Source organism: Glycine soja, chromosome 17 (genome assembly GCF_004193775.1).
Source record: "Glycine soja cultivar W05 chromosome 17, ASM419377v2, whole genome shotgun sequence".
Taxonomy (NCBI): domain Eukaryota; kingdom Viridiplantae; phylum Streptophyta; class Magnoliopsida; order Fabales; family Fabaceae; genus Glycine; species Glycine soja.
Genome location: NC_041018.1, coordinates 32,366,615 through 32,378,899, shown reverse-complemented (window position 1 = coordinate 32,378,899; position 12,285 = coordinate 32,366,615). Strand labels below are relative to the sequence as shown.

Below are 12,285 nucleotides of genomic sequence, written 5' to 3'. Positions count from 1 at the left end.
AGTTGAATACCCCTTCGGCGTTGTTTATAACCAATGATCCTGATTAATAGTGATTACCTAGTCAGAGATGCCTAAATAAGGTTATGGAACATATTATCTAATAGTGATTACCTAGTCAGAGACGCCTAAATAAGATCAATATTTTGCTAAATTTCAAGCTATGAGTGTAACTTTAACAAATTGCAACATAGTTGTTGTATTAACTTAGAAGTATAGTTTAGGCAATTGGATCAAGATTAATGAAAGATTGTATGACATGCTTGTATATCAGAATTTGTAGTTCTGTCACTGCCCTGTGCCAATTAAGTGGCCAATACAGAGGATAAACTGTATTTATCTTTGTTTGATACAATAACACCAACAAGTGCCATGTTTTGCTCTCCGATTCATATGGTAGATTTGCTGTTCAGCTACCACATATGTGTACTCATCAAACTAATTTTTCTGAATTTTAGTGTTTAAACCTCTACTAAATTAAAAGATTCAAACATGGACATTAGTGGATGATTAGGCAGCATCATTTTCTTGACCTTAGATATTTGCAACAAAAAAAAAATCTCTTATCCACAACAATGATAAAAGTATGACATACTGCAAAGATGAAGTTACACTTGATCACTGAAACCTTGCGAGGCTCTAAGCCGCTAGGGTAAGGTGTAGAAATTAACTTAAGCCGTCAATTTTAAATAAAATAAATGAATAAGATTGAGAGTAACATTTTAAATTTATTCTTGAAACAATTGAATTCTCACCCATATATATATATATATATTATAATACAGATAATATATTATTATAGATATATGAAAGTAAATTACATGTTGAATTTTGTTAAATAAAAATGCCCTAGTTATTAGTTAACACAGGGAGAGTGAGAGGGAAGTTGAAAGTTGAAACCCTAAACGGCGGGAAAAAGGGAAACATCCTTGGCGGGAATCTACATAAAAAGGAAACCCACTTCACATAACCAACAACATTACTCCACTTCCGTTTCTTTTTCTTTTTCTCTCTCTCTAGGGTTTCGAAAATGTTCTCCGGCTCCCAGTTCGACGCCACCACCGCCTTCTCCGGCGGCGGTTTCATGTCTTCTCAGCCGTCTACCCTCAACGATTCCTCTCCCGCGCCGTCAAAAGTATGCAATCTTTCTCTCTCTTCTCTTTTGTTTTCCGTTTCTCCGCAAAAGAAACTTCCAGAAAACGAATAACATAGACACACTTAGGAGAATTTATTTTTATAGTTGATAATTATTTGTTTTTTTTTAAATTAGTTGAATTAATACCTTCTTTAGAAATTAAATGTGTTGGTGATAACCTAAGTAGGACAATTAGAAATTAATTTTTTCTTTTTTGTTTTGAAAGCGAAACGCAGTGCTCTGTGCTCGACTAACTGTGTTTTGTGTTTTGGTTGTTGAAGAGCCGCGAAACTCAGGGTTTGGTGCCAGTGACAGTGAAGCAGATAAGCGAGGCCTCTCAATCCGGTGATGAAAAGTCGAATTTCGTGATCAACGGTGTAGATCTGAACAATGTATGCCCCTTGCTTTTTATTAGTTGATTTTTGCATGATTTTTAAGTTTTGATCTTTTATCTTATTATCAGGAATTTCAATACCATGTGTCTTTGTTTATGTATGCAAAAAAGAAAAAAAAATAGAATAGTTCTGTCATGCTATTTTGGTTTGAAGTTTAGAAAAATATATCATGTCACGGTTTTCATTTTTTGGCAGTAGAGTAAATTTCTGTAGGATGCTTGTACACAGACAACGCATATAATGAAAAGTCATATTTTTGGATGATTTTGAATTTCTATATTTTGGATGATTTTGAATTTCTAATTGGTTGCCACTTGAAATAGATTTTTTTTTTACTTTGTTGGTGGATGAAAATTAAACTCTTGTTTTGTATGCTTTAACATTTGTTTTTGAATAAATAATGTATACATTGATAGTGTAAATGTTTTTTACACTTCTATTCAATCACAAACTGCCACATATGATATGTTTGTTGATTTTTTAATAACTACTTAAAAGTAGTACCTAGGATGAATTCTAATTGGTTGTGTAAAAACTTTTACAGTGACAATGGATGCCTATTAAACTCTTGCTTTATATATTTTTGGTTCAGGTAACACTGCTTGGGATGGTGTTTGAGAAAGTTGAGAGAAATACTGATGTCAATTTTGTTTTGGATGATGGAACAGGACGCATCAAATGTCGAAGATGGTATTTGGTGCTATTTTAAATGCTATTTCAGATTAAACTAGATATCAAATTATGAGTGCTTGTGCTTGCTTTTCTGCTGATTATTTATGACCTATTTTGAAAAATGTTCCCCAATATATGTTGTGGAAAGTGGCTTGAACTTTTTTTTTTGGTTCTTTGATTAGGGTTAATGAGGCTTTTGACACAAAGGAAATGGAGGCAGTGATGTAAGTTCTTAGTTATGGAAGCTTATATACGAGTTTGTGATTGTTATATTTATAACCTCAATTTATTTAATGATAGGAATGGTATGTATGTTCGTGTTTATGGGCATTTGAAAAGTTTTCAAGGTGTTAAGCAACTTGTCACCTTCTCCGCCAGGCATGTGCACTAGACCCATTTTGTGTTATATCATCATCAATTATGTAGTGGCTGTTCATTTAATAATGTTAATATGTTAGTTTGTTGCCAGAGAAATCTGATTTTCTTGAGTCTTCAATTAGATACATTAACAAGAACAGGTTCTAGTCAGTCATGAAGAAGTGATAATCACTGTTTATGTTATTAGTATTAGTCATTACCTTAGCTATCTAATTGTAACTTGGAATGAAGTTCTAGAATGTGTTTGGAGATTTTGGAGTTGTGTTCTTTTGTTCAGAGCATGGAGTGACACATGCATATATATATATATATTCTTTTATCATTTTGGACTTTCAAATCTCAAAATATGAATCACTAGATAATGTTAAGGGCATTGGATATTGAAGAACATGGATGCTGTTATGATTGTAATTGTGGTTTGTTAGGTTCACCAATGTTGTGGCACTGTTATTTATTAGGAAAAGATGTTGGATTTAATAGATGTAATATATCCAGACTTATAAAGACACTGATTGGGTCTGGTGGAACAGTATCCACCTTTTTGGGATCTTGTTCCTAGGGTGAGGTACTTCAATCAAAGGCACAGCACTGATTTGCTTAGATACACTTTGCCTAACTGAAGGCTTCGTTTGTGAAAATGGAAATTGCTTAGATACACTGATTTGCTCAGATTAGTAGTGCCAGATCCAACTCTAAAATTGACTCAACACCTTACATTACACCCCCTTTATTGCTAGTAGAACAGATGTAAAAGCGTTCAGCCTGGGCTTAGAACCATTGCATATAATAGAATATAACTGACTATTGATTTCATTAATAATGATTCACCTAATTTTGTAGTTAACTGAGCTGACATTTATAACCTTTTTAACAATTGATATCAAATCCTGACACTGAAATCAAAAGCTGCATAATTTGATGTTACTTGTTTATCCTATTGCCTTTCTGGGTATTATGCATGAGATGGAAAATATCTTTGATGGTCAGATACTGGTATATCTAACTTTTTCTTTTGACAATGATCTAATTCAATTTAATTTTAAATTCAATCTTTTGTTTTATAGTTGGGTGATGGGTTCCCTAGTGACCTTTTTGGAGGTAGCATTTGATTTTTAAAATTTCCCCCAAGACAAATGATTCTTTTGCTTGAATATTGGTGGTTTGTCGGATTCATGGATTGGTGGTTAGTGATATCTAGTTGTGGAAAAGTGATTTTACAGATTATGATATATGCTATGCAATTTTCTTTGCTTTGAGGAAGTGTTTTACATTTGGGAAATTGGCTAACTGGTTTCATCATATGCTTATTTCATATTTGTGGTGTCTTTCACAGGCCTGTCACAAATTTTGATGAGATCCCTTTTCACTTTATTGATTGCATACATAACCATCTTCGCTCCAAAATAAAGGTGCACACAATTTCATATTCCACTTGAATACTTTTAGATCATAGCATGATTGATGGCAGTGGATAATGCATAAACTTCCCTCGAATTCTGCAAATTGAGAATTGTGTATAATCCATTTATAGGATCATTAAAAGTGTTGACTGTTGACATGCCCAGCTATGTGTCTTTCTCAACATACTTAATTATTTAATATACATTTCTTTTTGTTTGGGTTATAGATGGAAGGAATCACTTCTTCAAATCCTTCATCTGGCTCATCTTTGAACACTCCTGGCAAAAGTGCACCAAATGGATCTCAGGCACCATCATCAAATCCAGTACGAGATTTGATATGACAGTTGCTATTTCCTACAGTTGTTTAATTGGATTGATATTATTTTCCTCATCTCAGGTAAGTGCACAGCATAGCGTGGATGGACTTAAGGGTATTGATAAATTGATTATGGACTACCTGGAGCAGCATTCAGATATGTGAGTTACACATCCAACATTTTATTTGTACTTGATACCATTCATTTAATATTTTTAACAAATGTAGGATTATTTAGATTCTCATCACACTTTTGTGAATTATGATGCTGAATGATTTCGAAATTGGTTTTTAAATTGCAGGTCAGATGGACGTGGAATACATGTTGATGAACTATCACGGGAGCTCAAGCTTCCAATGGAAAAGATCAAGTCAGTTCCTTTATATGTATCCTTTTTTTTCCCCCTTGATACGGCTATGCAAAGCATTTGCTCATGATGTAACAAAGCTGTTTATGATGTCAGGTTGTCGTTGAAGGCTCTTGCAGATGATGGAGAAATATACTCCACCATAGATGACGACCATTACAAAAAAGCTTGATATTTTATGTAATCTGAGGAATATAGCTAAGGATTAATAGGACATGAACCGTGACCTATTTTGATAACTTTCGAGATTTGTAGATATGTTTCTGGATGAATTGATCTTTTATGCTCGAACTAAAAGAATCACTTCTGTTAACGCTTAATGATGTTAGATTGCTTTTTGAAAAAAATGTATTTTCAATTTTTTTATTTCTTGGAAACGATTTTTATCTTCAGATGGCTACACTTTGAACAGATAACATAATTTAGAATTTATATATTGTTTTTAGTGTTTAATCAATTACCCAAATTAGTAGAGTAGCTAAGCAGAGATATTATTTATCTGTGGGTTTCGACCGGGTGTTTCTTGCATTTTGTAAATCTCATGTGACACCCCTTTTACATTAAAGGGTAATTCGGAATGTAAACATTGGGTTACCCTCTCCAAAGGTGAAAAGTGTCATCCTTTTATACACTGGAAATTGTAATTTATAATGTAAAATTACATTTCATATCAATGTTTTCAAATCTTTCAAATGAAAAAAATGAAAACTCTTATTATTGGATGACCAAGATACTTTTTGAAAATCGATTCTGGATCAATGGAGGAATAATATAATCATTTTTGTTCAATAAGATATTAAAATGGATGATCCACTCATTTCATACTATAAAGAATCTAAGAAATCTTTTGCTTTCAACATTTTCTTTGTCTGTCAATGTTTTTAAAATTAGACTGATTGAACTTGTGAAGATATTAATTTAAAATTTAATAATTCAATTGAGTTGAACTTTGATTGAATTGGTTTTATATTTTTAATATTATATAGTATTTTAAGTAATAAAATAATATAATTAAAAAAATTAGCATCTAAAAATTATAAATTAATATAAATGGTTATATTATGTTTCATAAAATAAAAATTAATAGTTGAGAAAATAGTTAATATTTATTTGAAATATTTAAGAATGTATTTTTATTTATCTTAGAAATAGATTAAATAATTTTTTTTATAAAAATAATTTTTTTAAAAAGACTGGTTCAACATTGGTTTGACCAATTCTTGACTGATTGAACTGGCTGGTTTAATCTTAAAAACCTTGTTATTTCTCATGTGTCACTCTATTCTTTACGATATTTTCTTTATGATTAACTGAAATTTGTTAAATTATTTATTTTTTGGATTTCACTTATCATTAATTTAATGATTCTATCTCTTAACTTAAATGAGATTTATCAAAATTGATGATTTTTGAGAGTGTTGAAAAGAGAATATGACTAATATTTTTCTTTTTGGAACGTAAAGGGTGTTGCATGAGATTAATGGGATGCTAGAAGGAATAACCATCTGGTGTGCTAGGTAGCTATCATGGTATCCATGGTTTATTGGGCCAACTCAAAGTTTACTAAGAAGGAGTTGCTATTGGCCCCAATTTTTCTTGCAGAAAAGTTTATTTTTCCCCTCCCTCTTCCTCCTTCGTCTTCCCCCATCTTTTCACCCACTTCGCACTCGATCCAGGCTCCACCCTCCCCCTCACCACATTCGCACAATCATCATCACCATCGATCACCAGTCCCCACCATCACTATCACACATCATCGTGCAAATCCCCTGTGCACGCAACTCCTCTCAACCATCATTGTGCTATCACACACATTCACCCTTGTGTACTCCTCTACTATAATGGAATTGCATTTTCACATGGATATTTGCCCACATGGTATTGCGTTTTTGTTGGATTAAGTGGGGGCGAAAAATATATATACAATGAAAACACGACTTTGTTGATTAATATACAATGAAATTGTGCTTTCATTGTGATTTTTCTTCTGGCACCCCCTATATATAACGAAATCATACTTCCGTTTTGAATTTTTTTTTGGAACCCACTAATACAACAAAAGTATGATTCCGCAATACAATGTGGGAAAGGATATTTTTGAAAATTGAAAATGTTGGTGGGCCAAATAACAATGAGGTTGGGGCCAATAGTAATTCCCTTACTAAGATTAGTGGTGGAAGTTGAGGGAAAATAAAAATTGTATTATTCTTGTGACACAAAAAAAATTTCAATATCTTGTCAGCCCCATGATCTCGACCGGAGAGTAATTCTGGCATGAAGCCTACAGCAAAAGAAATATCTAGCATGGAGCTTAAAAAAACATTGTAATTTTAAGCATAACAACTATCATTTGGCAGATTGGAAGATAACAACATCAACAAACAAATCATTCTCTATTCCCATATAAACTAATGCTCTTTATCACCTCATAAGCTGGTTTTATTTACGATTTTCAGAAAAGTACAATTAACATTTGCTTGACCTGTCAAAATAACCCAAATGGAAAAATGAAGTGCCCAATGAACCTGATAAGCAATTAGACATATAATTGGTAGATGAGATTGTCTACCTTTTTGAATAAAAAATGAGACAAATATGCAAAATATGAATCCTGAATGTTGGTAACTTAAATGAGAGAAAAAAATCACAAAAGTGCGTAATAAAAACAAAAGTCAAATTATGTACTTACTGCCTTCTACTCAATCAAATTCAAATCTGTAGCATCTCATTTGACAGTCTGATATGTTTGAGTTAGATCCAATCAAATTCAAACCTTCATCAAAATTCATTATTCTTAATACAAAATTAAGACACAAATAGAAAAGCAGCAACAACTGCTCCCTGATATGCACAACCTTTACACTAAATAATGAGAATGTAAACAATCATCCAATAAACAAAGTAATAAAAACAGCAAGCTCAACACACCTATAATTAGATGTACCTGAAATGGGTAGTCATTACGTTTTCTTCCATTCATATTCAATCTAGCACTAACATATAAGGTTGATTGGATGGTTAACAAAGAAGAAAAGAAGGAAAAGGTCATGGGTTAGATTCCTCCTGCTCACAAAAACTAACAAAACTAACAATTAACATTTGCTGATAAAAATACTAACATTCTTCTGCTGAATGGCATTTTCTGACAGCTCCATGGGAAATGAATGCAGGAGTGAATGGTGAGCCAAGAAAAGAAGCAATCAAATAATGTGATTAAAAAAAAGGAATAAAATCGTGCTTCATCACTAAGATAAGACTGGTAAATTCAATATCCTAAATTTTACACCAAAAAGATCCTTCCAAATTAATTTGCACATTCAAATAAATAGTCTCCTTTTGTAAATCAGAATGTTGCAGGTACAAATCACTAAAATAGTTCTCCACCTTACAAACCAAGTGTTTCAGTCATTTTTGCAAACACCTTGCGAACACATCATAATTTCTTCGGTATAGTGTTTTTTTGAAGTCAAAGATAAAATCCAAGTAATCATCCTTGCTTTCTTATTCTTAGTTTAATGTATATCAGAAGCCAACACAAAAATTAAAACAGATGCACCAACGTAGAGTCTCATAATAACAAAGTAGAATCAAGAAGCAAGCAAAGATCATAAATTAAAACTGCATGGAGTTAGCTGAAATGGAATGGTAATCAAGAACTTCCAACAAAATTAACAAAAAAAGAAGATAATTTCCTATATATACTAATTGACAGCAGAGTTTATTAATTTACAAAAAAAAAAAAAACAAAAAGAAAAAAAAAAGTGACGTGATCTCCAACTTTATTGGGAGAGAGGCATAAACTGAATGGGAATTGGACACTTGCAGATTCTGCAAACCACGGCAAAAACGTGAAAAACCAAAGCGGTCTACAATATTTCTCTTTCGAAATTTATTGAAAAAGAAAACGAAATTAATCGGGTTTAATTTTTATTGAATAAAATTTTAAGAAGTTATTATTCAATCAACAATAATTATGTCTAGCATTGTTCATGCAACAATACTCCATTCAAGAAAGAAAGACAAAAGCTTCAAATTAACTCACCAAACAAAAATTGATAGTAAATTGATCTACATATATACAAAAAAAAAAGAACATTTAAAAGATTGAGAGCAATATATATATAATCGTTTCAGATCTCTGACCATTCACACTTTTCATGCCATCTCTTCCATTTGTTGCTTAAAAAGGAGAGAGAAGAGAAACAAAAAGTGGTGTTGAGGGAGGAGAGGAAGGGATAAGAGGGTGAGAATGGAAAATGGAATGTGCAAGTTACAATAAAGACAACCACAAGTAAATTCTTAGTTTATTGAGAAAGAAAAATAGAAATTAATTAGAAATCTTGATAAAAACTAATGATACCCACAACTTGTTAATCCGGGTGAATTAGAGTTCCTAACAAAATTTGAGTTTAAGTTTTTTAGATAAAAAAAATATATAATTAATTGATATAATAAAAGTCCTCAAATCTTAATAAAAATGGTTAACAAGTCTTCAACATATGTAAAGGGGATGGGATAAATAAACAAGAGCATGATGGAGGGTGCATAAATAATATTATTTCAATAAAGTTTGAGTCCTGTGTATATTTGGAATGAGAATTTTGTTAATTATAATGATTTTATTCAGTTTGATTTACAGAGTAAAATTATTTTTATTTTAGTTCTTCTTTGATGTTTGCAAGAAAGATAAAGTGTTCAAGCTGAAGTTGGAATTTATTTTTTAAAATCATGGGAGAAAAAATTGGAAGAAAAAACAAATGGTACAAAATCAAATTAATATTTGAAGGAAAAATAGATAAAGAAAGTAACTAAAGTTTTGATGAAATTTGGACATTATCACATTATATATATATATAGGAAATTATGGTGAGAATATTAGATATAAATCATATAATCATACATAGAGAATTGAGATTTAATATAAAAAGTTATATAATTTTTTAAGCGATCATTAAATTTAGATTGTTTATATTTGGTTATCTCTCTCATATATATAGAGAAAGATTTACATATTATTAAGATTATATGTGTCAAATTTGATTAAAATTAAATAATAATAAAAAATTAAATCAAATAATTCATATTTTAAAAAATTTATATTATGTTGATTTTAATATATATGAATGAGATATCAAATAATTTAGAATTAATATAAAATTTTGTATATATAATATATGTGAAAATAATATTCAATCCAATAATAAATTTTTAAAAAATATTATCTAATTATAAATCATTAAATGATATAATAATTAATTAAAATTATATTAATATAATTTGATGATTTCATATATATATATATATATATATATATATATATATATATATATATATATATATATATATATATATATATAAGAATAATAAATCTGAAAGTAGTTATGTAAACAGATTCTATCTTTATATGGTCCCATAAGGCCGTGACACTCTTCTAGTTCTGAATAAAATAAAAATCCTTATTGTTTATTAAAAATACTCAACCATTTATGAATTTAAGAAGTAATCATGGATGGGCCAAAAAGAGAAGAGAAAAAAATAACACACAAATCGCATAGATTCTGTTGGGAGGGCGCACGTGGCAACGAGGGCTGCGACAGTGACCGCCACCTTTCACAATCAGCCTCACGTGAAACCCCATCTCTCCTTTCGTGCCTTATGTCTCCCTCTCAAATTGTCGGATGATCTGATACTCCTATAAATAAATTTACACACATCTGTAAAAGATCGAAAAAATACATGTAAAGATTACATTTATAACAAAAATAATAATAATAAACACAAAAATTTAATACCTCACTCCATAATTATAAAAGATGATAATATTTTTACATAAAAATACTTTTTTTTTTCAAAATAAAGTAACTTTTTTTCTATTGAATCTCTTATGTGTTTATAATGAATATTGATACTAATTATAATAAATAAGTTCTCCGGTAAGTTTAAGTAAAAATAACTTACAATACATTCCTTTAACTAAGGTTTATATGATAAAATACAATCTTTCACCTTACATTTAAGCCCTAAACCTAATAAAAATTCAATTCCAAATATATATACACAATATAAACATCATCCTATATTCATTTACATTCCAATCAAAACAAATAAAATTATTGGGTGGTGAGTGAGTCAGTGCATTTTTACAATTTATTCTACATGACTTTCATTTTAATGCAAAAAATATACTAGTTATTATAATGGTGATATATATATAATATAAAACTCAATTAACATGCCAATGCACAATTACCTTAATATCAATAATTTAAGTTTTTTTTTATATATATAGAAAAAACGCTGAACTATATTATTTCAAGAGAATTTTGATCAGCAATACAATCAGAAACATTATAATAGGAACTTGATCCTTTGTCGCTCTAACTAAACTATGAGCAATATAGTTTGCTTGTCTCCTTACATGACAAATTTTAAAATTTGATAAATCTTGAAGAAATTTATAACATTGACTTATAATGACGTCAAACTCAGAACGAATTATATATAACCCAATAAGCTTATTTTCTTCTTACTATATCCATACTTTAAAGGGCAGAAATTAATTTATGTATAGCATCTTAGACACTTTTAATATTATTATTAATTATTATTATTTAATTCAAATTAATTTTTATATTTGTGTCATTTTAAATATTTAGTGTGATTTACAACCAATAATAAGAGTAGAAAAAGTACAACATGGTGTTGGCATATTCATTGGCTGCGGGATTCTCTCTGACTTGGTCAACCTTCTCTTTCTCCTACGCACACACACATGTAATTGGATTTGGATGTGTTATGTCATTTTGTTTCTTTTGTTTTGCTTCTTACATTCGCATCTAGTTGCTAACATTCTCGGCAAATATATGTTATATCCATTGCACTCGAATAGTGCAATCACACCAACATTATGATGGACATGTGGGCTACATGCACAAACTTATCTCAAAAGACTGAATTTTTTTTAACTCCAATTAGTAACGCTAATTCTAAAGTATTGCATATTTATTTCATGATCACATCTGTTTATGTATTTATTTTCTTATTTTAATATATTGCGAAGCTAAATTATACTTTCTTTCTTCTATATATACTCATGCCAAAAGAGGAAGAATATAGAAAGATAGAAGTTTATTAGTGAACATGTTTTTTTATCATCAAGTTAATGTTTAAGTCTTTTCTAATGATGACCTGCAGCAAATTAATTAGCTGCTTATATCTTCTAAGCTCTAGAGATTGGTTAGTTCTTAATACAAAGCTAGAGTATAATAAATGTTCATCAATTATACTTGTAAATATATATGGTAAGAGATTTATGGGATTTAAACTATACGACCATCTTGATTTTACTTGTTCATTTTTAAATCTTTACTTCGTGTGTTTCTCAAATTTTTTGTTTGTAATTATAGTAGTATTGTATCCTATACATATTAGAAGTGACAAAAAAAAATCTATATTTTAGTACTTCGAAATAGTGAGACAAAAAAACTAAAAGGATACTATATGTACTTAAAAAAGAGAGTTAGGATATGTTTGAATAAACTTCTTCACAATTAAGCACTTACAAAGAAAATAAAATAAAATAAATTTATTGATAAAAATTTATTAAATTAATTTATAAAAA

General features: G+C 29.9%; 1 protein-coding gene across 2 annotated transcripts; it reads left to right on the top strand.

Moving 5' to 3' along the window:
* Window positions 1–881: 881 nt before the first annotated feature.
* LOC114392595 (replication protein A 32 kDa subunit A) lies at window positions 882–5,030 on the top strand. 2 transcript variants are annotated; one of them, XM_028353786.1, is made up of 10 exons: window positions 885–1,132; window positions 1,414–1,524; window positions 2,120–2,217; window positions 2,382–2,423; window positions 2,500–2,577; window positions 3,911–3,986; window positions 4,205–4,303; window positions 4,378–4,457; window positions 4,599–4,667; window positions 4,761–5,030. In XM_028353786.1, exons 1-10 carry the CDS (start codon window positions 1,028–1,030, stop codon window positions 4,834–4,836), a joined length of 834 nt encoding a protein of 277 aa, XP_028209587.1. In that variant the 5' UTR covers window positions 885–1,027; the 3' UTR covers window positions 4,837–5,030. The 2 variants fall into 2 exon arrangements, with proteins under 2 accessions (XP_028209588.1, XP_028209587.1); XM_028353787.1 differs by lacking the exon at window positions 2,500–2,577 and having other exon boundaries at window positions 882–1,132.
* Window positions 5,031–12,285: the final 7,255 nt, after the last annotated feature.